This window comes from Panthera uncia, assembly GCF_023721935.1.
Source record: "Panthera uncia isolate 11264 chromosome A1 unlocalized genomic scaffold, Puncia_PCG_1.0 HiC_scaffold_17, whole genome shotgun sequence".
NCBI classification, from domain to species: Eukaryota; Metazoa; Chordata; class Mammalia; order Carnivora; family Felidae; genus Panthera; species Panthera uncia.
Genome location: NW_026057577.1, coordinates 4,769,003 through 4,796,155, shown reverse-complemented (window position 1 = coordinate 4,796,155; position 27,153 = coordinate 4,769,003). Strand labels below are relative to the sequence as shown.

The following is a 27,153-nucleotide window of genomic DNA, read 5'->3' as shown; positions in this document are numbered from 1 at the left end:
TAGAAGCCCAGCTGTGGATTGGGGAAGGAGTAAAGGTGCTTGAGGCCAGCCCTGAGCCCAGTGGGCTGCTGTTCTTACATAAAGAAGCCGGGGGGGGGGGGGCGGGGTAAGGCCCAGGCTCACCATACCCACCTGTTCTGAAGGCCAGCTGGGGCCTGAGGGGGAGGGGAGGCTTAGGCAGAGGCCTGTCCCCTGAGGCTTTCGGGTGGTGCCCACCCCATCCCCACAGGGTGCCTGGCCAGTGGAGCCACAAAGTCTGTAGAGTGACAGGGCTCCTGACAGTCAACCTGGCCAGGCCCTTCCCAGGGGACTCTCTGCCTGTCCTCCCTGGGCTCACTGCTGACTGTGTGCCCTCCAGATCCTCCTGTGGCTGTTCACAGTGAGGGGGTGTGGGCAGCTCAGCCAGTTAGGAGGAAGTCACCTGGCAACAGGGTCTCTAATCCTTTCCTGCTCATCAGGGTTTTTTGGCAGGGGAGGGGAGGAGGCATCGCAGGACAGGTGCAGGCAGCTACAGGTGGGACAGGCCTCTGTTGTGGGCACTTCCCGGGGCGAGGAGGGCTGAGCTGCACCCGGCAGGATGTGTGGCCCAACAGCTTTGGAAGATGAGTCACCCGGAGGAGGAAGTGGGGGGACAAAAGGGGACACGAAGGGCCAAGGGCTCAGAGGAGAGCCTGCTGGGAGATGGGTCACCTTGGGTGCACTCCCGCCAGGGGCCAGGCCCCGTCCAGGTGTGGAGAGTTGAGTGGCAGAGATGTAAGCAGACTGGAGTTTCAGACTCCAGGAAGCAGAGGTGTGTGGGGGACGGGAACTGGTCACCAGGAAGCAGCTGGAGTGGGCAGGGGGGAACAGGCAGGTCTGTGTGGAGAGTTACAGCATGGCCCCCAGGGTAGGGAGGACCCTGGTGCACAGAGAGGAGGGCCAGCCTGGCTGCTGGTGTGCTGTTTTGGGACAGGTTCTCAACTGGACCTGAGTTGGGGCGTAGGGCTAGAGCTGGGGGGACAGGAAGGAGATATGCTCACCCGTTAGAAAAGCCCGTCGAGGGGTGCACTAGACTCCAGGTGCCCAGAAAGGGGTAAATCTGATTTTCTGCACCACTGTGCCTTCTGGTAGTTCTACCTGCGCGTGGAGGTCGGGGGTGGAGATAAGGCCGGGAGGTGTCCACCCTGGGTTAGACTGGGTTCTTCAGGGACACTGATTGGGAAGCCGCGGAGGACTCGGACAGCACCTGCGGCTCATCCCCACTATGACCTTCCCCCAACCTGCTCTCAGGTCCGTCCCGCCGCCCCCGCCCCCCCACCATGGATCACTCATTCAGCGGGGCGCCCCGATTCCTGACCCGGCCTAAGGCCTTCGTGGTGTCGGTGGGGAAGGACGCCACGCTGAGCTGCCAGATCGTGGGCAACCCTACGCCGCAGGTGAGCTGGGAGAAGGACCAGCAGCCGGTGGAGGCGGGCTCTCGCTTCCGGCTGGCCCAGGACGGCGACCTGTACCGCCTCACCATCCTGGACCTGGCCCTGGGCGACAGCGGGCAGTACGTGTGCCGCGCGCGCAATGCCATCGGCGAGGCCTTCGCGGCCGTGGGCCTGCAGGTGGACGCCGAGGCCACTTACGCCGAGCAGGCGCCCCACTTCCTGCTGCGGCCCACGTCCATCCGCGTGCGCGAGGGCGCCGAGGCCACCTTCCGCTGCCGCGTGCGCGGCTCGCCGCCCATGGCCGTGAGCTGGGCCAAGGACGGCCGGCGCCTGGGCGCGCCCGACGCCCCCCGGGTGCGCGTGGAGGCCAGCGGCGAGGCCAGCGCGCTGCGCATCCAGTCCGCGCGGCCGCGCGACGGGGGCACATACACGGTGCGCGCCGAGAACCCGCTGGGCGTCGCCAGTGCCGACGCCGCGCTCACGGTAGACGCGGACCCAGACGCCGCCCCGCCGGGAGCCTCCACTGCCGGGCTTCTGGCGCACCTGCAGCGGCGTCGGGAGGCGATGCGCGCCGAGGGCATCCCTGCCTCGCCACCTGGCTCTGGCACGCGCACCTGTACGGTGACTGAAGGCAAGCACGCGCGCCTCAGTTGCTACGTGACGGGCGAGCCTAAGCCAGAGACGGTGTGGAAGAAGGATGGCCAGCTGGTGGTGGAGGGCCGGCGACACCTGGTGTACGAGGACGCTCAGGAGAACTTCGTGCTCAAGATCCTCTTCTGCAAGCAGTCGGACCGGGGCCTCTACACCTGCACGGCGTCCAACCTGGTGGGCCAAACCTACAGCTCCGTGCTGGTCGTCGTACGAGGTGAGCGCCTCGCCCGAGGGGCGGGGAGTGCACGGTCCCCGCCCAGGTCGCTGCCCGCAGAGCGCAGGAGCAGGCGCCTCCCCAGTCCCGCCCCCACCTGGAATGGAATCCGTGGTGGAATCCTGAGGCAGAGCTGTTGGCGGCTCTCGCCTCTTCGGGCCCAGGAAATGAGGGCGACACGGATGACCCTCGGCCTGTCCCATTGTCTTTGTGAGAGTCACATGAGTGAACAAAGCGCTTTGTCCTAAGCACCCCCTCCTCCTGAGACACTGTCGGGGTGAGCCAGGCCCTCCACCCCAGTGACAGGTTGCCAAAGGGGTCTCCCAGGCAGAGTCCGAGAGAAAGGCAAGGGCTGGGGCTCGGGCTGGGGCCGGGGCTGGGGCCGATCCGGGTTGAGCCAGTTCACAGGTTCCCGTTGAGGATCCCTGGAGGGGTCTGGGGCTCCCTCCGGGTTCTGGAGGGAAGCCCTGGCAGGGGACGTGATCAGGTCCTGCGGGCGAGTTGGCGAGGCTCCTAAGAGCAGAGACTGACCTCTACTTCTGACCCGCTGTAGGATCTCAGGGCGCTCCGACCTTCAGTGCGCGCCCCAGGCCATGGCCCACGCGGAGGAAACAGCCCGGTTCCTTGGGGAGGGGGGCTGCACAGGGGGAAATGCGCAGGGCAGCGGGGCCTGGCCCACAGCCGGTGCTCAGGGACTGCAGTGATCTGGCGCCGGCCCTGCCGCCTGGCTGCTGCGTGGGCGTGAGTCCCCCGAGCTTTGCGCTGGGCTGCTGGCTGGGGCCTCGGTTCTCCTTTTTGTCTTCAGGACATCTCCTTCTGTTTAAGGGAAAGGGGCTCTTCAGGTTCTGTGCCCTCGCCAGTCCCTGTCCCGCCTCCATCCCCCTACCTCCCTACAAGCTTCCCTGCTGCTTGCCTGCCTCTCCACTCCCCCCTGCCCCGTAGCCCCCTCAACCCTGCCCTGGTCCCCCGCCCCCACGCTCCAGCTTCCCACTCCGAGCCCCTTAACCTGCCCCCCTTCCTGCCCTCCCCCGCAGCTCACCGCTGCCCCATCCCCACGCTCTGCCCCCTCCCCCCTCCTCTGTCTCCTCGGAGCTCTCTTCCCTGCCTCGCCGCTGCAAGCATCCCGCCGCCCCAGCACCTCTCACGCGCCTCCTCCCCTCAGAGCCCGCCGTGCCCTTCAAGAGGCGACTTCAGGACCTGGAGGTGCGGGAGAAGGAGTCGGCCACGTTCCAGTGCGAGGTGCAGCTGCCGTCCACGGAGGCTGCGTGGTACAAGGAGGACACGCGTCTGTGGGCCAGCGCCAAGTACGGCATCGAGGAGGCGGGCACTGAGCGCAGGCTCACGGTGCGCAACGTCTCGGCCGACGACGACGCCGTCTACATCTGCGAGACCACGGAGGGCAGCCGCACCGTGGCAGAGCTCGCGGTGCAAGGTGGGAGGGGTCGGGCGGGGAAGGGGTAGGGTCCTACGGGGGGGGGCAGGGGTCATGTGGGGGTGAGGGCAGGGGTCCTATGGGGGGTCAGGGGTCGTGTCGGGGGAGGGCAGGGGTCCTGTGGGTGGCAGCAGGGGTTGGGGGGTAGGGGTCCTGCGGGTGGCAGCGCCATGCGGGTGGTGAGGCCTTGCAGGAGGTGGGCAGAGATCGGAAGGGGCTGGGCGGGGGTCCTGCAGGATGCCGACAGGGGTCCTGTGGGGGGGGGGGGGGGGGGCGGGAGGGGGAGGGGAGGGGTCCTAGAGAGGGTCGGGGGTCGCGGGGGGGGAGGGCAAGGGTCCTGCGGCTCGTGGGGCCATGCAGGTGGAGGGGTCATGTGGAGGGTGGGGCCTTGCAAGGAGTGGGCAGGGATGGGAAGGGGCAGGGCAGAGGTCCTGAGGGATGGGGACAGGGGTCCTGGGGGGGGCTGGTGTCTTGCGGGGGCACTGGGGGCATCATGCAGGGGCGTGGGGCCATGTGGGGGGTGGGGGGAGGGTGTCTTGCGGGGAGGGTGTCTTGCGGGGATGGACAGGGGCCTGGAAGGTGTGCTGGAGGGAGGCTGGGGCAGGGGTCCTGTCTGACCAGCCCCTCACCCTGACCACCACAGGAAACCTCATTCGGAAGCTCCCGAGGAAGACCGCGGTCCGCGTGGGTGACACGGCCATGTTTTGTGTGGAGCTGGCCAGGCCCGAGGGCCCTGTCCACTGGCTGAGGAACCAGGAGGAGATGGTGGCCGGGGGCCGCGTGGCCATCACCACAGAAGGCATGTGCCACACGCTGACCATCTCCCAGTGCAGCCTGGAGGACATGGGCGAGGTGACCTTCACTGCTGGTGACTGCCGGACGTCCACCCAGTTCTTCGTGTCTGGTAAGGGCCTGGGGAGTGCCCTTGGATGGACAGTGCCCTTTGCCTCCTTCGTCCATGGGGCCCTGCTGTGCTCTCCAGCCCGCTGCACGGAGGGCTTTGGGGGACTGAACCAATGGGTCATAGCTTCAGTTTCCTGAGGCCCCTGGTTAGTTTGCGCCCTTCTTCACTGTGATCACCCCAGGTGACTGTGAGGTAGCAGTCCTGTTGGCCTCCCCACTCTATGAACCAAATTAGAAGGTAGGGATTGTTGTGGGTGGCATGGGGTGGGTGTGGGATGTCAGGTGTAGGCATGTCCTCTTTCTGTGACCTTTGGTATCCCATTTGTAGATTGGGTGTTAGGTCACTTCCCCCACCCACACTCATTGGTCAGCCCTTGGTTGGGGTAGGAATGTGTCCCTGCACACAGGTCTGAGCACCCTCAGAGTGGTCACTGCACCTGCTTTGGTCACTGGTTAGCCTAAGACCTGCAGAAACGGATAAGCCTGGTCCCCAGGCCACGTGCACAGTTTGAGTGGCCTGAAGCCGGAGCACTCTTCCCACTGCAACCAAAGAAATGGCCACAGGGCTGGGACAGGGGTGGCGGGCCCACGCCCTCCCTGGGCCCAGTGTCCCCTTGTGCCTTGACCATTCCCAGATCATGAAAGTAGCTCCCCCAGCAGGGTGGGGTTCTGTGACACCTTGAAGGGCTGAGCTTGGACCCAGGGCCTTGGGAGGGAACTGCCAGTCAGTGATATTGACTGTGCTCTCTCCAGCCCCTAGGAGGCCGCCCCTGCATGCCCCTGAGGCCCCTGTGGTAAAGGGAAGGACAGAGTGCTCCGTCACCCTTGCCTGGTCCCCACCACCCCATGGGGACCGCCCTGTCCCCATCAACGGTTATCTGGTGGAAAAGAAGCGGCTTGGTGCCTATACCTGGAGCCGGTGCCACGAGGCGGAGTTGGTGGCTGAACGTGAGCTGACTGTGGCCAGCGTGGCTGAGGAGGGGGACTTCCAGTTCCGGGTATCAGCTGTGAACAGCTTTGGCCAGAGCCCCTACCTGGAGTTTCCAGGGACTGTCCACCTGGGTAAGTGAGGAAGGCTCCTGGAGCCTGCCCTGAGGGCTTCCTGGGGGAGGGGGAACTTGGGCTCTGGAGGGGGAGCAGAGGAGGGCAGAGGCCGGCCCCTTCCTAAGGCCCTCACTCTGCAGCCCCCCAGCTGGCTGTGAAGACTCCTCTGAAGGCGGTGGAGGCGGTGGAGGGTGGCGAGGTGACCTTCTCGGTGGACCTCACTCTGGCCTCTGCTGGAGAGTGGTTCCTGGATGGCCAGGCCCTAAAGGCCAGCAGTGTGTATGTGATCCGTCACGACGGCACGCAGCATGCCCTCACCATCCGCTCCGTGTCCGCCAGCCTGCATGGCGCTGAGCTCAAGTTCGTGGCCAACGGAATTGAGAACAGCATCCGTATGGAGGTCCGAGGTAGGGGGACCCCAGCTGTGACCCCCCAGGCCTCTTCCCTAGGGGCAGGGTGGGCTCCCAAGTGGTCTCCTGGATGTGGCAGGCAGGGGAGGGGCGTGTGGCTGTGACCCCCCCAGGCATCTTCCCTAGGGCCAGGTGGGCTCTGGGTGGTCTCCTGGATGCGGTGGGCAGGACAGAGGAGGGGGGTGTGAGGCAGCTTGCCCAGGGCTGGGGGCGGCCTCAGCCTCAGTGTGAGTGGAGGAGGATCTGCAGGACCTCACTTCTGCATCTGTCTGCTCCCCTCTCTCTCTCTGCAATCTTGTCTCTTCCTCTTTTTTTCTGTCTGTTCTCCCATACCCCACCCCCCACTGTGTCCACTCTTTACTGTCTCATTCTCTTGCCCATACATCCTCTCTGTCCGCTTCCTCTGTCCACTCTCCTCTGCCCCCTCCCCATCCCTGTCCATCTCCTCTGTCCACCTCCTCTGTCCCCTCCCCCTCCATGTCCATCTCCTCTGTCCACTCTCCACTGTCCCCTCCCCCTCCCTGTCCCCGTCCGTCCCCTCTGTCTGCCTCCTCTGTCCACCCCCTCCCTCTGCCCCCTCCCCTCTGCCCCCTCTCCCTCTGTCCACCTCCTCTGTCCCCTCCCCAATGTCCCCTCCCTTTGTCCATCCCCAATGTCCCCTCCCCATCTGTCCACCCCTCTCCCTCTGCCCCCTCTCCCTCTGCTCCCTCCCCTTCTGCCCCCTCCCCCTTTGCCCCCCCCCCCGTCCACCCTTCTATCTATGTCCCCTGTGTCCACCTGTGTGGCCCCACACAGCCCCAGGGCTGGCCGCCAAGCGTCCAGTGGCAGCTGTGAGGGAAGTGCTGGCCCGGCTGCATGAGGAGGCGCAGCTCTTGGCAGAGCTCTCAGACCAGGCTGCGGCGGTGACATGGCTGAAGGACGGCCACGTGCTGCCCCTGGGCCCCAAATACGAGGTCCAGGCGAGTGCCGGACAGTGGGCACTGCTGGTGCGGGATGTGGTGCGAGACGATGCTGGCCTGTACGAGTGTGTCAGCCGTGGGGGCCGCATCGCCTACCAGCTGTTGGTGCAAGGTGATGTCCTCTGTGTGTGTGTGTGTCCACGTCCTCGCCTGCCCACCATCACCATGGTCACGGCCACACGTTATGTTCCCAGCTCTGGGCAGGCTCTAGGGGGTCTGGGCAGTGGGAGCCCCTGTCCTCTGTCCTTGTGGGAGGGTGGGGGACTTAGCTGATCTTGGGGAGCGGGAGTCTGGGGAACTGGCTCCAGTGACACTATGGTGTGAGAGGTGGACAGCCTGTGAGAGAGTGGGGAGGGTCTTCCTAAGAGCAGGTGGTGCGTGAGTGGTTGGAGGTCAGCATCCCAGGCCAGTCCTGCCTCTGAATGGGACCCTGGTCAGTGAGGCCCTGGAGCTCTGGGCATCTCCATCTGCTGTCTGAGTGGGTGGACGTGTGGCCAGGGCTCTGCCAGCTCCCTGACCTGCCCATGTGCCCTTGCAGGGCTCACTCCCTTTCTGCACAAGGACACAGCTGGTGGCTTGGTGGATGCCGTGGCCGGGGGCCCAGCCCACTTTGAATGTGAGACTTCTGAGGCCCAGGTTTGTGTGCGCTGGTACAAGGATGGCACGGAGCTCAGCCGCTCCAGCCAGCGCTTCCTGCAGGAGGACGTGGGAACGTGGCACCGGCTGGTGGCAGCCTCGGTCACCAAGCAGGATGAGGGCACCTACTCATGCCGTGTGGGCGAGGACTCCGTGGACTTCCAGCTGCGTGTCAGTGGTGAGCTGCAGCCTCCAGGACTTGGTGGTAGGAAGCAGGTCCGGCTGCATCAAGCACTTGTGAGGCCAAGCTGCCCGGCCCTTCCTTTTTTCCAAGAATGCTTGTGGGGGTGCAGTTGCTTCCGGAATTGGGGAAAGAAGGTGCCCACAGAACTAACGTTTAGATGAGAGAGGAGTGTGGGTATGAAGAATAAAAGATAAGAAATTTGCAGCCCTTTTTCTCTTTTCGAGGATGAAAAAGTGAGGCTGGCAAGACCCAAAAGGTGCCGGAAGCCACCTCGGCAGGTTAAATTGGGATCTTGATGGACGAGGCTCTGGCTCTTTCTAGAACCTATTGGTGCATCTTGGTGGATTCTCAGGATCTGGCTTTGCCTTAGTAGGGTCTTGGCCACTGCCCCCCATGCCTCCCTCCATCTGTCCCCAGGCACCAGCCGGGGTACCCATCATGCTCAGAGGGGTCAGGGCACAAGCCCCACCCTGTGCCTGAGGAGGGTCCCACTGGCAGCACCTGACATGAAGGATTCCCAAGGTGGCCTGGAGTCTACAGCATGTCTGTGCCTTGGCTCCAGGTCTTGGGGAACCTCACCTAACTAAGACCTCTGACCACCTGTCCCTCCCTGTCCTTAGAGCCCTCAGCCGTGTTTGCCAAGGGGCAGCCGGCACGCAGTGAGGTGCAGGCCAAGGTGGGGACCAGCGCCATGCTGAGCTGCGAGGTGGCCCAGGACAAGACGGAGGTGACGTGGTACAAGGGCGGGAAGAAGCTGAGTGCCAGCTCCAAAGTGCGCATGGAGGCCACGGGCTGCAGCAGGAGGCTGGTGGTGCAGCAGGCGGGGAAGGTGGACGCCGGGGAGTACAGCTGCGAGGCCAGGGGAGAGAAGGTCTCCTTCTGCCTGGACATGACAGGTCAGTTGATGAGGCAGATGTATGACCGTATCCCAGGAACAGGCCTGGAGGAAGTATATAGGTGGGGGCTGGGGCAGTGATCTGCAGCTTGGTCAGGGCCTGTATCAGTCAGTTATCTGGTGCCATGTAAGAAGTACCCCCAAACTTTGGAGATGGTTGGTTCTGTGGTTAGGAACTCGGGCAGGGCTCAGTGAGACTGTTCATTTCTGCTGGGACAGGAAGATCCAGCCTGGCTTCATCCATGCATCTGAGGTCCTAGTAGGGGTGGTTTCAGTGGATGCATCTATCTGGGACAGCAAGCCTCTCTCTCCTTGTGATGCTGGCGAGGCTCACTCCTCTGTCTGGGATCCCTTTCTTTCCTCATGATGCCTCACCCCAGGGCCCATTTCTTCCTGTGGAGAGCCGGCTCCTTCCCCTCAGGGCATAGCAGAGCTACAGGGCTCGTTAATGTCTGTGCTCAGAGTGTGACCTCCGTCATCTTGTATGGTGGAAAGACAGGCATAAGGCCAGTCTGGTTTCAAGGTGGGGGAGAAGTAGACCCCACCGTTGAGGGATGTGGACGCAGGGAGGCTTGGCTTATCAGGGACCACTTCTAACAGTCTATCACAGGGACATCCCGGGGACACAGTTTCTGTCTGTCTCTAATTCTCTGCCTTCCTGAACACAAGATAAGGATCTTTCTAATGCTTGTTGCTTCATGGTCACAAGATGGCTTCCACAGCTCTGGCCATCACATTCAAGGTGGGAAAACATGCAAGGGTGTTTTTTTATTCCTTTTTTGTCTGCTGTGCAATAAATTATCACAAACTCAGTGGTTTCAAACACTCTGATGGCCACACCCCCCTGCAGATAGCCTGGAAAAATGTGCCCCTGGCCCTACTGCCTCAGCAGTGGGACGTCGAGAGTGGAGGAGGTGGGCCAGTGGTTACATGGCTGGCCTGTGTGTGTGCTGGGACTGCCCTGTCCCACGGGGTGGCTGCACGCTGAGATTGGACACCCTGTTCAAGGCAAGCAGTGCAGGGATCAGAGTGTAGATAGGGTCAGATCTAACCTCTGTTGGGTGACTGGGGCAACTTGTCAGTGTTGTGTGTCCCTGAAACTCACCTGTGCCCCCAGACCTCAGAACGTGGCCTAATGTGGACATGGGGTCTTTGCAGAGGTGATCAAGGTTGAGGTGGATCTTGAGGTGAGAGCATCCTGGATCAGGGTGGGTCCTTATGAGATGAGGGAGGGGGATTTGAGATGGCCACATGGAGACAGAGGCAGAGATTGGGGATCTGGGCACAGCCATGAGCCCAGAATGCCTGGGGCCCTGGCAGCTGGGAGAGGCAAGAGGGACCCTCCTGGAACCTTCCAAGGGAGCGCGGCCCTATGGCACCTTCACCTGTCTCCTGGCCTCCAGACCTGGGAAAGAACAAAGCCTGCTGTCCTAGGCCCCCCATTTGTGGTCATTTGATCCTGCCACCTGTGACTCAGTTTCGTTTTCTGCGAAGTAGTAACAGAGCTTCTAAGACTTGCTGAGAGACTCTGTCCATAAGACCATCCCTGGTGCTCTGTGAGAAGCACAGGCCTCCCGTCCAGACACTGTGAAATCTGGCCTCTGAACCAAGGTTCTGGGGGTGAGGTAGGGAAGAGAGGGGACAACAGCTTGCTTGGTGGGGCTGGGGCTGAGGTCCAGGCAGGAGGGTCCTGGCATCAGGTCCTGGAGGATGAGCCCAAGTGTATCAGGCGGGTGGTGCTCAGGGAGTGAGTGTACGTCAGGGTGCCCGAAAAGTTCTGGAAGGCAGCTGGTGGTGTGTTGAGGCTTGGGATAGGAGGCTGAACAGGAACTGGTGCCAGGTAATTGAGTAAAATGCCATAAAGTCTACCCTTGTACAGCATACAGTTCTGTGGTTTTAGTACATTCACAAGGCTGTGTGATCGACTGCACCACCACCTAGTTCTAGAACATTGTCATAACGCTGTGACATGCTAAACCCACCATCACCCTGTGTTTACCCTCCCCCATGGACTCATGAATCCACTTTCTGCCTCTGTGGGTTTGCCTGTTGTGGACACTTTATTTAAATGGAGTCATACAGCATGTAGACTCTTAAGTCCGGCTCTTTCCATCGAGCACCATGTTTCCAAGGTCCATCCATGCTGTACCATCAGTGCTTAATTCTCTTATGGCCAGTAACATTTCCACCATGTGGATTGCGTCCCACATTTCGTCTTTTTATCAGCTAACGCATATCATGGTTGATCCTAGTGTTTGGCTGTTACCAACAGTGCTGCTAGAACATTCTTACATGGGTGAACATATATTTTCAGTTCTCTTGGGGTTGCTTGGTCATAAGTAATTTTATGCTTAACTCCCTGGAGGACCATTCTCCACAGTGGCTGCCCCCTTTTACATTCCCACCAACAGTGTGCAAAGGTCTTTCTCCACATCCTTGCCAGTGCTCATTATTTTTATCTATTTGTTTTTTGCTTCTAGCCACACTAGTGGGCATGAGGAGGTATCTCATTGTGGTCTTGTTTTGAATTTTCCAGATGATGCATGATGTTGAGCATCTTTTCATGTACATGTTGGTCATGTGCATGTCTTCTTTGGAGAAATGTCTATTCAGGTCTTCTGCCTTATTTTTAAATTCTGTTATCTTTTTATTGTTGCATTGTAAGAGTTCCTTACATATTCTGGATACTAGATCCTTATCAGATAAAAGATTTTCAAATATTTTCTGCCATTCACTTTGCTGAGAGTGTCCTTTGATGCACAAAAGTTTTTTAATTGTGATGAAATACAATGCACCCTCTTTTGTTGCTTGTATGTTTGGTGTCCTAAGAAACCAATGCCTGATCCAAGGTCACACCAGTTGACACCTGTTTTCTTCTAAGAGTTGTCTAGTTTTTGCTCTTACATTTAGGTCTTTGATTCACTTTGAGTTAGTTTTTCTATATGGTGTGATATGGGGATCCAGGTTCATTCTCTGCATGTGGGGATTCAGTTATTCCAGCACTGTATGTTGAGCAGACGTTTCCCCCAGTGAGTTTTCTTGGTACATTTGTCAAATATAAGTTGATATTGGGGCATCTGGGTGGCTCAGTTGGTTGAGCATTGGACTTAGGCTCAGGTCATGATCTCACAGCTCATGCGTTTGAGCCCCGCATCAGGCTCTGTGCTGACAGTGTGGAGCCCACTTTAGATCCTCTGTCTCCCTCTCTCTGCCTTTCCTCCACTACGTGTGCATGCGTGCTCTCTCTTTCCCTCTTTCTCACAAAAATAAACACTAAAAAAATCATCTGACCGTCAATGTTGGGATTTACTTCTGGATTCTCAATTCTGTTCTATTGATACATAGAACTGTCTGTTCTATGTCAGTACCACAGTTTAGATCACTGTAGCTTTGTGGTGGGTTTTGAATTTGGCAAGTGTGAGTCCTCAAACTTTGTTCATTTTTCTTTTTTAAGATTTTTTTGAGTATTTGAGGTCCCTGCATTTCCACTTGAATTTTAAGATCAGCTTTCAAATTTTGCAAAAATGGCAGCTGGTATTTTGATTATTATAGTACTGAATGTGTAGATCAATTTGAGTATTGCTGTTTTAACAACATTAATCTTCTGATCCATAAATACAGGCTACCTGTCTATTTATCAAGCTTTTTAATTTTTTTTCCAAAATTTTACAGTCTTCAGTGTAAAAGACTTGTGGAGTTTGTTGCCATGCATTCATTTTTCTTGATGCCTCTTTAAATGGAATTGTTTTCTTAATTTCACTTTCAGATGGTTTGTTGCTAATACACAGAAACAGAACTAACTTTTGAATATTGGCCTTGAGTCCTACAACCTTGCTGAACTGGTTTACTCACCTATTAATTCTTTCATGGATTCCTAAGGATATTTAAAAACATTTTTTAATGTTTATTCATTTTTGAGAGACAGAGAGAGACAGAGCATGAGCAGGGAAGGGGAAGAGAGAGAAGGAGACACAGAATATGAAGCAGACTCCAGGCTCTGAGCTGTCAGCACAGAGCCCGACACAGGGCTCGAACTCATGGACCATGAGATCATGACCTGAACCGGAGTCAGACGCTCAACTGACTGCGCTACCCAGGCGCCCCTAAGGATATTTTTTTAGATACAAAAAGGTGTCACCTGCATGTACAGATAGTTTTACTTCTTTATTTACAGTCTAGATGCCTTTCATTTTGTTGTTGATTATTAATTGAACCTCTTTACTTTTTGTAGGTCTGTTCAGATTTTCTATTTCTTCTGGGGTCAGTTTTGATAATTTGTGTATTTCTGTGAGTTTGTCCATTTTGTCTGGGTTGTCCAATTTGTTGGCATACAATTGTTCATGGTATTCTCTTACCATGCTTTTAATTTCTCTAAGATCTGTACTGATGTCCCCACATTTATTTCTGTTTTAATAATTTGAGACTTCAAACTTTCTGGGTCAGTCTAGCTAAAGGTTTGTCAATTTTGTGGATTTTTAAAAATGTCCTTTGTTCTTTCTATTGCTTTTTTATTCTCTATTTCATTTGTCTCCACTCCAGTCTTTATTTCCCTCCTTCTTCTAACTTGGGGTTTTGCTTACTCTTTATAGGTTTGTTATAGTTTTATAGTTTTAAGCTTTATAGTTTTATAGTTTATAGTTTTGTTTATAGTTTTATGGTTTTTTAGAGAGAGAATGTGTGTGCATGTGAGGGGGGATGGGCAGAGGGAAAGAAAGAGAATCTTAAGCAGGTTCCACACTCAGTGTGGAGCTGGACGTGGGGCTCAATCCCATGTTCCTGGGATCATGACTGAAGCCGAAATCAAGAGTCAGACACTCAACCAACTGATCCACTCAGGTGCTCCATAGTTTCTTAAAGTGCAAAGTTAAGTTATTGATTTGTGCTCGTCTGTTTTGACATAGACCTATAATATACAACTATCAGCGCTACTTTCAGTGCACCTTAGTAGTCCTGAGGTGTTGTGTTTTCATTTCCATCTATCTCAAAATGTTTTCTAATTTTCCTTATAATTTTTTAAGAGTGCATTGTTTCATTTTGACAGGCTTGTGAATTTTCCAGTTTTCCTTCTATTATTGATTTCTAGCTTCGCTCCACTGTGGTTGGAAAAGACTGTTTGTATTATTTCAATCTTTTTACATTTATTGACACTTGTTTCCTGGCCTCTCCCATGCTCTGTGCTTTAGTGAAGTGTGTTTCCTGTTGTGGTTGGCTGAAGAGTTCTGTAGACTCAGCTGGGTCTGCTGGTGTGCACTGTTGTTTATTTAGTGAGCTCCTGTCAGGCTGTATGTCCATTACTGAAAGTGGGGCATTGAATTATCCAACTATTATTGTATGACTGTCTGTTTCTCTCTTTAATCAGTTGGTTTTCACTTCGTGTAGTTTGGTCTCTCCTGTGAGTTGTGCTTATGTTCATAGTTATCAGATCTTCTTGATGAGTTGACCCTTTTATCAACTTATGATGTCCTTAATCAATACATTATTCAATCAATATATAGTGTTTTGTAATGGTTTGCCTTAAAGTCTGTTCAACCTGACAACATAAAAACCATCTTGTCTGGTTGCTCTTTGTAAGGAGCATATCTTCACTTTAAAATTATTTGTTTCAAAAAACCCTATTTGTGTCTTTGGATCTAAAGTGAGTCTCTTGTAGACAGCATATATTTTTTTTAATCTGTTTTGCCAATCTCCACCTTTTAGTTGGAGAATTACTATTAACAGTTAAATTAATATTTACAAAGAAGGACTTCTACTATTTTTCTCTCTTTAAAATTTTTAAAAAATGTTTCTTTATTTTTGAGAGAGAGGGAGAGACAGAGTGTGAACAGGGGAGGGGCAGAGAGAGAGGGGGACACAGAATTTGAAGCAGACTCCAGGCTCTGAGCTGTCAGCACAGAGCTTGATGCAGGGCTTTAACTCATGTGCCATGAGATCATGACCTGAGCCAAAGCTGGACGCTCAACCGACTGAGCCACCAAGCACCCTGTATTTTTCTCTTTTAATATGTCATATCTTTTTTGTTCCTCATTTTCTCTATTACTGTTTTTTACATTTAACTTATTTTTTTCTATTTTCATTTCCTTCTCACTTCTTTTTCTGTACTCAGAACTAAGTATATATATTTATTATATTTAATTTAACATGACTTTATATATAATATATATGTTTATGTACAATATTTACTCTTTTGTCTGTCTATATACCTTCGTACCTACCTACCTACCTGTCTAGTTTTTTCTTAGTGTCTACTGTCTACTCTTAGTGGTTTTGACAGTTAACATCTTAACTTTATAATAATCAAGTTTAAAATTATACCATCTTAGTTTAAATAAGAAATTGCTTCTTTACAGCTCTGTGTGCATACACAAAGGACAGCTTTATGTTGTTATCATCATAAATTATGTCTTCATATACCAAATTTAGTCAGTTAACTTTATGGTTTTATAATTATTGCTCATGCATTTGCATTTTAAGTCATCTGGGAAAAAAGAATAGTTAAAAACTAAAAATACTGGCTTTTATATTTACCAGTGTCCTTTACTGGTAAATATACTTACTCTTGTCCTTTATTTTTACATATGATTTTAAGTTACTGTCAGTGTTTTTTCATCTAAACCTGAAATGCCTATTTACCATTTCTTGAGGGTAGTTATAATGTAACAAAATCCTGTGTTTGTTTGACTGGGAATGTATTAATTTCTCCTTCACTCTTAGGGATAGTTTTGTCAGATATTAAGTTCTTGGTTGATAGTTTTTTTTTTTTTTTTCACTGAGAAGTTTAAACACATCACCCATTACCTTCTGACCTCTATGGTTTCTGAAGGGAAATACGCTGTCACTCTTAGTAGGAGTACTTGTGACAACTGGCTTTTCTCTTTCTGCTTTCAAGATTCTTTTTGTTTTTGGCTTTTGACAATTTTGATATAATCTCTCTCTGTGTGGCTCTCCATTAGTTTGTCTTGCTTGGAGTTTGTTGAACTTCTTGGATGTTAATTTTAGAGATTTTTGATCATTTTTTTCTTAAACATTCTTGGTGCCTCTTCCTCTTGCCCTCTCCCTATAAATATCCCCCATGTGCATATATTGCCCAATGGGCATCTAAGGCTCTGTTCATTTTTCTTCATTCTTATTTCTTTCTGCTCCTCAGACTGGATAATTTCAAGAGACCTATGTTCAAATGTGCTAATTCTTCCTTCTGTGTGCTCAAAGCAGATGCTGAACCCCTCTAGTGACTTTCCATTTCAGTTATACTTTTCAAATATAGAATTTCTATTTAGTTTTAGAGATCTATCTTGTTATTGATATTCTCTACTTGGTGAGACATTTTCCTCAAACATTACTTTATTCTATGAGAAATGATTTCCTTCGGTTCTCTGAACATATTTTAACTGGATGACATATTGACTTTGACTGGTGAGATAGTATCTGGGTGTTCTCAGGGACAGTTCCTGTTGACTGCTTCCTTTCCTGTAACAGGCCATGCTTCTTTGCATGCCATGTCATTCTTTGTTGATAAGTGGAATGTTAAATAATTTAACGTGGGAACTTGAGTTCAGATTCTCCAACCCCTCCCCCAGGTTGTTGTTGTTGCTTTTTGTTATTGTTGCTGTTGTTTGTGTGTCCAGTGACTTTTCTGAATGACTTCTGTGAAGTATGCATTTTTGTGCTGTGTGAACCACTGAAGTCTCTGATTGGTTAGTTTATTGGTCAGCTAATGGTTTTGTAGTGATTTCCTTAGATGCTAGTAACCAAGAGGTCTCCCAGTTCTTGCCAAGGGCCATTGTGTTGTTACATGCATATGCCACTCAGCAAGGCAGTTTCTGAATTTACACGTGTCCTTACTTTATGCTTTACAGCCTCAAGGTTAGCCTGATGTGTGACTTTAGGGCCTATTCAAGTGTTTCCTGAGTATACATATATATGTGGACTTCTAGATGCCCAGGGATGTGCCAGAGCTTTCCAAAGCCCTCTATAGACATCTCATTCTTCAGCTTTTCCTTGTAAGCTGATTAGTTAGCCTCTTCTCTGCCTGCCTGTGACCCCACTTCGAGCAGCCATGATCAGTAGTGCATGTGATTGTTTTTAACAAATGCCAATGGGGAAAAGGCTGTTTGCATGGGATGGCCTTCTGTTTAGGTTTGAATAATAAGGAAAGAAGGAATGAAGACAGACAGATAGACAGACAGACAGACAGACAGGCTTGTGAGTGGAGTTTGCCAGTGAACCACCAATAGGTCAAATAATGATAATTCCCTGGGAATGGGCTGTGAAAGAGCTCTTGTCTCATTCTACTCCCTCATGTGGGTTCCAAGTGCCAGTGTTCCCTGTGATTGTGGACTGTTGGTTTTCCAGGCTACCTCACAGTTAGGGAGGAGAGTATGAGGATTGAGTACGTTAAAACACCACAAATCTTGATGTTCTTACTGAGATTCAGCTGTTTTCCTTGAGTACATGCCTCCTAGATTGCTGCAAGCCTTCCGTTAATTTCCAGAACACTAAAAAAGTTGACTGCAACAATTTTACAAGGTTTATGCAATTTTTAAAAAGTTATTTTGCCATTTTTGCTGACATCTCTTTGAGTGATTTTAAAATATTTAACCAGCATTGTAATCCTGGGATTAAGGCTACTTGATTGTGGTTTGTTATTCTTTTTACCTGTTTCTGATTCAATGTGATGCTGTTTGGTTGAGTATTCTTATATTTATTTTCTTAAGGAATTCTGGCTTGTAGTATTCTTATACTGTCTTTGTCTGGTTTTGTCACCAGAGTAATGCTGGCCTCACAAAATAGGTTGGAAAGAGTTCTCTTCTCATCTGTTTTCTGTGAGAGATTGTGTAGAATCAATGTGATTTCTCTTCCTTCTTTTTTTTAATTTTTAATTTTTTTTATTTTGAGAGAGAAAGAGAGAGAGAAAGGGCAAGTGGGGGAGGGACAGAGAGAGAGGGAGACACAGAATACGAAGCAGGCTCTGAACTGTCAGCACAGAGCCCGACACGGGGCTTGAACCCACGAACCGCGAGATCATGACCTGAGCCGAAGTCAGATGCTTAACCAACTGAGCCACCCAGGCGCCCCTTCTCTTCCTTCTTTATTTTTGTTTTAGTTATTTCCCTGATAAAGTCAGTGAAGTCTTCCTAACCTAGAAATTTGTTTCTTTAGAAGATTTAAACTTTGAAAACATTCCTCTTGGGCAAGTTTTAGTAGTTTGTGGTTTTTGAGGAATTGTTTTGTCTCATAAAATTTGTTTAATTTATGTGCATAGAATTGCTCATAATGTTTTCTTATTATACTTTTAATGCCAGCAGGGTCTGGGAGATGTTCTGTTCCATTCCTGACATTGTTAGTTTAGGTCTTTTCTCTTTTTTCTTTACTAGTCTTGTTAGAGATTTATCAATTTTACTGATCTTTTCAAAGAACCAGATATGGTTTTCATTGATTTCTCTATTTTTTCAATCTAACTGATTTCTGTTCTTATCTTTATTACTTTTCTTTCTGCTTGGTCTTGGTTTATTTGCTTCTAATTTCTTAAGTATAGATTAATGATTGAATTTTTTCTTTTCTATTAACAATATTTAATAGTGTTAAAGTTTCACTAAGCATTGCTTTAAATTTATCCTAAAAATTTTGATATGTTGATTTTCATTGTTGTTCACTTTAAAATATTTACTAATTTCCTTTGAGACTTCTTTGACTTCTATATTTTTCAGAAGCATCCTCTTATCTTTCTGTTGTTGACTTCCAGTCTAATTCCATTTTGGTCATACATACATACATACATACATACTTTGTATTACTTCAATTTAAAAAATGTTTTAGAAATTTCTTTTCTGAACTACTATGGCCTATGTTGGTAAATGTTCCACGTATAGTTGAAGGGGAGGTATATTCTGTTGCTGTTGGGTGGAATGCCTTACAAATATGAGTTAGGTCATGCTGGTTGATGGTTTGATTCTTCTATACCCCTGATGATCTTCTGTCTACTAGTTCAATCAATTGTTGTGTGAATAGTGTTGAAAACTTCAGCTATACATGTGGACTTTCTATTTTACTTTCAGTTCTGTCAGTTTTTACTTTGCATGTGTTGAAGCTCTGTTGTCAGGGGCTTACTCATTTAGTATTGTTATGCATTCTTTGTAAATGTAACTCTTTTATCTTTATAATATCTCTGGTAATTTTCTTGGCTCAAAGGTTTACTTTATTTTAATTTTAATATAATAATATTAATATAAATTAATTTTAATATGATATTAATATAAATATTCCAGTTTTGTTTTGATTACTGCTTGCACTGTGTATATTTTAAAAATTCTTTTATTTTTACCTACACATATTTGAAGTGGGTTTCTTGTAGCTAACATAAAGTTGGTACATTTTAAAAAATCAATTCTGACAATTTCTATCTTATAATCAGTGTGTTTACACTATATCCATTTAATGAAATAATTGGTATGTTTAGGTCTACTATTTTATTATTTGCTTCTATTTTTTGTCTTTTTCCCTTTTTTTCACATTTCCTGCATTTTTGGGTCATTTGGCATGTTTTTAGTATTCCATTTTAATTTGTCTGTTGTGGTTCTATGTATATTTTTGTGTGGTCACCCTAGGGATTGTGTTAAACATATTCAACTCCTTAGAATCATTATTTTACTACTTCAATTGGGATGTAGAACTTTTATCGATTTGTAGGTCCTTTTACTCTCCCACCATTATGTTATTAGTTGTTTTATGCACTATGTCTACCATTGAAAACCTCATCAGACAATGTGGTAATTCTTGATTTCAATGATCAAATATATTCCAAAGATTTCAATGGAAGAAGAATAGTCTATTTTGTTTCACCAGTGTATTAGTCAACTCAGGCTTCCATAACAAAAGGCCACAGGGAAAGCCTGGGTGGTTCAGTCGCTTAAGGGTCTGGTTCTTGATATCAGGGTCATGAGTTCAAGTCCTGCATTGGGCTCTGTGCTGGGCTTGAAGCCTACTTAAACACACACACACACACACACACACACACACACATGCACACACACACCACAGATTGTGTGGTGTATACAACATAAATTTATTTTCTCATAGTTCTGGAAGCTAGAAGCCCAAGATCAAGGTGCCAGCTTGGCCATGTACTGGTGAGGCCTCCTTTTCTGGCCTGGTTTCTGTGGGTTTATGGAGAGCAAGAGAGATCTCTGGTATCTCTCTCTTATAAAGGTGCCAGTCCTATTGGATTAGGGTCTCACCCTTATGAACTCTTTTAACCATAATTAACTCCTTAAGTGTCCTAATGCCAAAATTGGGGGTTAGGACTTCAACAAATGGATCATGGGAGGGAAGACAGTTCATAGTCCATAACACCCAAATATTTACCATGTGTGTTGGTCTTCCTTAATTCCTGATGCTCTGAATCTTCCTACAATGTCATTTCCCTTAGTAATTCTTGTAGAGGCGATTGGCTGACAGTGAGTTTTCTTAACTTCCTTTCATACAGAATGTCTTTATTTTATCCTCATTCCTGAAGGATATTTTTGCTAGATACAGAATTCTGGGCTGATGGTTCTTTCTTTCAGCACTAATTTTCGATGAGAAAAATTCATGGTCACTCAAGCTGTTCCCCTACAAATCATGGGTTTGTATTCTCTGCCTGCTTTCAAGAGTCTTTGTCTTTTAATTTTCAGTGGCTCTGAAATGGTGTGTCTAGGTGTGGATTTCTTTGGATTTATTCTGTCTGAGATTTACTGGGCTCTCATAATCTGGTTAATGTCTTTTACCAAATTTGAAAAGGTTTGAACTACTGTTTCTTGAAAATATTTTTCTGACCTTTACTCCTCTCTTTCCAGGACTGATGAGATGAATTTCAGTCCTTTTGGTTTCATCCCATAGGTCCCTGAGGCTCTATCTAAAAACTCCCTTTCTTGCTCTTGTTTAGATGGAATAATTTCCATTGATTTATCTTCAAGTTCAGTAAGTCTTCTGTTGTCTGCATTCTGCTACTGAGCCCATTCAGTGAGTTATTTCAATTATTTTATTTCCCCACTTGTAAAAGGTCCATTTGGGTTTTTATATCTTGTTTTTCTTTGTTGAGAGTTTCTGTCTTTCCATTTCTTTCAAGAGTATTTGCTTTCATTTGTTGGACCATTTTTGTAATAGTTGCTTGAAAATCTTTGTCAGATATTTCCAGCATCTGTGTCATTTTGACATTGGTATCTGTTAATAGTCCTCTCCTATGCATGTGAACTGAGAGCTTCCTGGTTTTTCAGGGGGCTGTTTTGGATGGCATCCCATATATACTGAATGGTATGTTTTGAAACCCTGAGTATTACATTTAATGAGGTATGTTGATCTTAGTAAAGCTGGAAATAGGCCTTGTTGAGTTCAGGCTATGGGTTCCTGCCAACTCCCCATAGATTGTTTTCTTTACAGAGACTTTGCAGTGCCATTTGAATCTGTCCTGAATGTGCCCACCTAGTGGTAGGTGTGGCTCTGGACAGTGGCCTCTGCCCAGTTCAGAGTTCAAAATTTTTGGTTTGGTTTTTGGGGTCATATTCACTCAAATGTGACTCAGTGGTGATCCCTGGCATTTCTGGACAACCACCTGTTCCAGATATTCTGTCTTCTTTTTCAGTTCTTTAGTTGGGAAGCTGGAGCTCTAGGCATGTTATTGTGATACTTGCTTTTAATGGTCCCACCTGCACCGGTGTCCAGTGGCAGAATGATAGAAAAGAGAAAGATCAGTGTCCTCCTTCAGTTGCATAGGAATACTATATTCTATACCCTCAGTGTTCTAGGGGTCTCTAATCTTCATGGGCTGGGGCATGAGAACATGGAGAAAAAATGGGGTATCTTCCATTCTCTCTCAGCACTCGGGGTTCTCTTCCCTAAGTTTTGGGAGAAGGATGGGGACCTGCTTCTGGATGTTGAGCTGCCTTGAGTGCAGGCAAGGGGGGAAAGGTAGACTCACTTCTGGTTTGGTGGACTTTGAATTCTGGTTTTTCTCCCCAATCTGCCTGCTGCTGCTTACTTTGAGAATCTTCAGATGGCTGCTCCATGGCCCTGTGGCTGCATTTGGTGACTGAAACACGGTGGAGTGTTTATGCCCAGAACTGGAACCAAGTGCAGGTGTTTTTGTAAAAATATGGGTTTTAATTTTCTGTAACTATGTAGATGGACCCAAACTTTGGCATTTCTAGTGTGGGACAAATCCTAAGCACCCTTTCAGGGATATTTATAACTCATTCAGGTGAATTTTGAAGGCAAAACACTGTAGCTGGGGGCCTCATGGTGTGGTGGGGTCAGAGTAATCATGGAGGGCTCCCACATGTGCTTCTTCCTGGGCACAGATAGTGGCAGGCCATCTCAAACACACACACATACACATGCATGCACATTTAAACACATACATGCTCATCCATACACACATGCATAGACATACATATACCCATGTACATAAACACATATACATGCTCACAACACACATACACACATGAATAGACATATATATATTCACATACATTTCAATGCACATACACACAAACATATATACACACAAACATACATACATGACACATATACACATACATACATGCATATTTTTAAAGTTTGTTTATTTTTGAGAGAGAGACAAAGTGGGGAAAGTGCAGAGAGAGAAGGAGACACAGAGTCCAAAAGCAGGCCCCGGGCTCTGAGCTGTCAGCACAGAGCCTGATGTGGGACTTGAACCCACAAACCATGAGATCATGACCTGAGCTGAGGTCAGATGCTTAACCAACTGAGCCACCCAGGCGTCTTCATACATGCACATTTAAACACATACAACAACATACACACGTTTAAACACATGTACAAAGACATGCACACACATATATGTGCACATACAACCGTACCTGCATACCCCCACATATATACACATAGACACACACACACACACACACACACACACACACACACAGTGTGATCAGGAATGATTTCATGACATGCATATCAAAGAGATACAGTTTTCTTTAAGATTAGTCTGTGAGGACTCCTATGAAGTGAATGTCAGAAATAACGGAGACCTGGTGCAACCCCACCTTGGGGATGCAGCTGAGTCTGGGGCCACAAAATGAATAGGAGGTGCCTCACTGTACAGTATGAAAGTTGTGTGTTCAGCTGGTTATGGATAAAGGTGACAGTTGGCTGTGTGGTTAGGTGTTCTCTGCTTTCACATGGTAGTGTTTGTGAGGACTCATCTGGTGGTAGCCTCACGGGTGGAGAAATGATAGAGAGACCATGATTCCAAAAGCAAAGCTGTTGGCTGGGAGGGCAGATGTGGCAGAAGCTCAGGTGGGCATGGCATCCACAAGAAGCATGCAGACTCCACTTAACCCATCTGGTCCCCAAGGACATCTTACTGCAGAGGTTTTGCTTCTGGAGATGTCCAAGTCAAACAGAGGCTGTGGTTGAGGGGACAGAGAGGGATGATGAGTGCGTGAATTCGTGCTCATGTGGGTGTGGGCTGAGAAGCAGGAGACATAGATGAATCTTAAACCCATGTGTGAATACATAGATCTAGGGGTCACCATATGAGACATGGCAGGTAGACAGGAGCATATTTGCTGGAAGAAGCAGGTGACATGCTAGCCTGGGATGTCCAGGGGTGGTCAGCTATCTGGGCATGGTACTCAGTTGACACTGGTCTGGGGTTGGAGATTCAGGATTTGTTGGCATGTTTGTGGTAGGAGGGACTGGGGGAAGAAGTGGCGTGGAAAGAGTGGATGATGATGGGACCTCCCCCTGGGACACTGGGGGACATGAGACCATGTAGGGAGGGGCTTGGGTGGGAGGAGAACCAAAGAACATTGAGGCTGACCACAGCCCCTGCCAGTCACTGCATAGATTTTTGGATCATCATCACTGCCTTCCATCCAGACACCTGTCCTAGGTGGTATCAGGTCACTGAGGACAGGTAGGTGAAATTCAGCCACCTGGATGCCTTATCTTTTTCTCCATGAAAAATATATTTAAGGCATAAAAATAGGACCATTTTTACTTTGGCTATTTGAATTTTAAAAAATATTAGAAATCCAATTAAAAATCTTGTAACTCAAGGATAGTGCCCATTCTTGGTGATAGCATGTAAAGAATTCTCCCTGAAAATACCAATGCTTTGATGTGCAGGCCAAAAACCAAGAGTTCCACTGACTTCTGTTGAGAAAATAGAGAGGCATTCCTGAAGCAGAAAGTCCCTAGTGCATGAAATTGAATAATCTCATGTGGAAAGGTAGGCTTATAAACACCCCATCTGGATTTGGGGTTCCAGCGGTACTGTGGACTTCTGTAATGTGAAAACTCTCCCATCATAGACATCTTAAAATGTGGGACAGAATGTAATAAAGTCAAGTTAAGTTAATATCTGGACTGGCAAGACGAAAAAGGGACATTTCCAGGTGCTAGAAAGGATGAGGCACTAAGAAACTAAAGCAATGGGTGATGAGTTGGTGCACAATTGGGGGACTTTGGGTCCCAGGGATCTGCATCTGACTTACACCACCAGCTTGCAAATAGACTGTGGGAGCAAAAAGGAAGTGGAACAGAGACCAGCATACAAGGATGGAAACGTTGTAAAACCACATCATTAAAGAAAAGATGGCCCAATAAAGCAATATGCCTTGAGCTCAGGGAGATTATAGGGCACTTGTCTTTCTGCCTTGGCCCAGGTGGGTGGGTTACCTCACCACCCAGGCCACACTTAATACCACTGGCTAAGGAAACCATGCTAGATGCACTCACAATAAAATTCATCTAAGCACCGGAGGAATAATCCTACATAGAAGAGAGTTGGAAGTCACAGTAAATATCAGGATTAGACCACCTGGGGACCTCAGATAATAGAACAACTATCTGAAAGAGTATTTGAAATAAGCATACTTAAAATGAGTTATATGGGAGACTTGAAAATGTAAGAAAAAAGTAAAATAGTAAGAAAAAGAATAGGCAGATTCAAAAAAGAACCAAATGAATGAGAAGCACATTTGGGAAGCTTCTTGAATGGGAAACACATTTATGATAAACAATTTAGTGGAGCGATAAGTAGCAAATTAGACATAGCTGAAGAAAAATCACTGAATTGGAAGATAGATCTGGGGAAGTTACTCAGAATGAAGCAGAGATTTAAAAAAATGAGATAATGACAGATGTGGGGAAGAGAAGTAGAAGGCCACACGTGTCTAAAAGGACTTCTAGGAGAGACTGGAGAGAATGAGGAAGAAGAAATAATGAAAGAAATCACGTAGGTAATTTTTAGCACTGGTTGAAGATGTGAATCCTAAGCTTCAGGATTTACAAGTGATCATGAGGAATGTAGGGAACATAAGTCCACAGATAGACACATCACAGTGAACCACAGAAAAATAAAGATTAATGGGAGGGCAGTTATCCTTCCTGCAGATTTGTCAACAGCAATGAAGAGCACAAAGAAGGCATCACCTTCGATGTACTGGGGAAGATACTGTCAACTGGAATTCTGTATCCAGCCAAACTATCATTCAAAATTCAGAATGAAATAGAAATGTTTTCAGGAAGCAAATGGAGAGAATTTACCATCACAAAACCTTGCTGGAAAAAAAATGCTGATGGATATACGTCAAAAGGAAGAAAGTTTAGTCTAGAGTGAATAAGTGGGTCCTAGAAGTAATGTGATGTGAAGCAAAAGAAGTAAGTTAATAAAAACCACATCCAGTCCCAAGGACAGGGATTTGATTACAGGAATGGTGATTGGCTTGCTAGAAGTTACAGATTGCATTAGAAGTCATTGTGTGTGTGTTCTTGTGCCGTGGGCATCACCCACTCTTGGTGACAGTGCACAAGAAATTCTCCCTGAAAATACCTGTGCTTTGATGTACAAGTGACAAGATATGCCTCCATTTGTTAGGATAATTATGGTATCACAAATGGTAAATGCCTAATCCTGTAACATGACACATACTGACCTGGAAATTATTTGACCTGGAGCCTTCAGATTCTGAGAAACAACCTGTTCTTTGCTTTATGCATCTCCTGAGTATGGAATTCTCTGTGTGGAGGGATCCAGGAGCAAGGCAGGCTTGTGCCCAAGGAATCCTGGTTTTGAGACCCAGAAGGTGGGCCCTTATTCAGTTCTAGACATTTAATTGTCCATTCCTATCCCCAGAACCTGTATTGGTGTTTGCCAAGGGACAGACAACACACAGTGAGGTACAGACCAAGGCGGGGGCCAGTGCCACACTGAGCTGTGAGGTGGCCCAGGACAAGACAGAGGTGACGTGGTACAAGGACGGGAAGAAGCTGAGTGCAAGCTCCAGAGTGCGTGTGGAGGCCAAGGGCTGCAGCAGGAGGCTGGTGGTGCAGCAGACGGCAAAGGCGGACGCGGGGGAGTACAGCTGTGAGGCTGCGGGGGAGAAGGTCTCCTTCCGCCTGGATGTCATTGGTGAGTTCCTTGACGTCTGTCTTATGCTCCTTAAGCTAGTTGTTAAGGATTGGGGGTGTGCACAGGTGACATCTAATGGTCTATTTTGTCATCATGCTTTCATATAGCTAGCAGTTATTAATTATATACCCATGGCAGCATTTTACGAATGCTTCTTGTCTTTTCACTTGTGCAAACATTACAACAACCTCAGAGGAGGAATTCTGAATATTCTCATTGTAATATGAGCTAAGAAAATTCTATAACTTGCTGATATTCACACAGCCAGAAAACCTAAGAGCCAGGGTTTGGGCCCAATATTCTGAGATTATTTATTTACTTTTTCTGCCTGAAAAACTTCATCATGTATATTTATTTTCGTAGGTATTCTGGTACTTTAATTTCTTTTTTCGCTTATTTGAAAAAGTATTTATTTTGTCTTCAATTCTGAGGCCTATTTTCTCTGGGTATCAAGTTACATATGTAAATACAGTGGACTCTTGATCAGCATGGGTTTACACTCCACAGGTCCACTTATATGCGGATTTTTTCTATAAATACAGTACAGTATGTAAATGTGTTTTCTCTTCTTAATAACATTTTTTTCTCTGTAGCTTATTTCATTGTTAGAGTGTAGTCTATAATACACATATCATACAAAGTGTGTGTTAATTGACTATATCATCCGTGAGGCTTCCAGTCAACAGTAGGCTACTAGTAGTTACATTTTAGGGAAGTAAAAGTTATACATGAATTTTTTTTTTACTGCATGGTGGGTTGGCACCCTTAACCCTTGTGTTGTTAAGAGTCAATTTTATATATTTTCACATTTTAAAGATATCATTCCATTGTCTTCTAGGTTCCATATTTTCTCTTAGAACATCAACTGTCAGATCTGTTATATTCTCTCAAGGGTTTTCTTTTCTTTTCTCCTGTTGCTTTTAAGATATTGTTTTTGGCCTTCAGAAGTTTTACTTTGATGAACCTGGATGTGGTTTTCTTT

At 48.2% G+C, this 27,153-nt stretch overlaps 1 protein-coding gene across 1 annotated transcript in view; it reads left to right on the top strand.

The window, feature by feature from the left end:
• The first annotated feature begins 276 nt into the window (after window positions 1-276).
• Window positions 277-27,153, top strand: part of OBSCN (obscurin, cytoskeletal calmodulin and titin-interacting RhoGEF) — a 96,242-nt gene continuing 69,365 nt past the window's right edge. Inside the window, exons 1-9 of the mRNA XM_049648814.1 lie at window positions 277-2,277; window positions 3,440-3,709; window positions 4,353-4,613; window positions 5,366-5,674; window positions 5,797-6,063; window positions 6,862-7,137; window positions 7,564-7,839; window positions 8,466-8,741; window positions 25,896-26,171. Of these exons, the coding sequence (XP_049504771.1) occupies window positions 1,299-2,277; window positions 3,440-3,709; window positions 4,353-4,613; window positions 5,366-5,674; window positions 5,797-6,063; window positions 6,862-7,137; window positions 7,564-7,839; window positions 8,466-8,741; window positions 25,896-26,171 (3,190 nt within the window). The 5' untranslated portion in view covers window positions 277-1,298. The remainder of the gene's footprint in view (window positions 2,278-3,439; window positions 3,710-4,352; window positions 4,614-5,365; window positions 5,675-5,796; window positions 6,064-6,861; window positions 7,138-7,563; window positions 7,840-8,465; window positions 8,742-25,895; window positions 26,172-27,153) is intronic.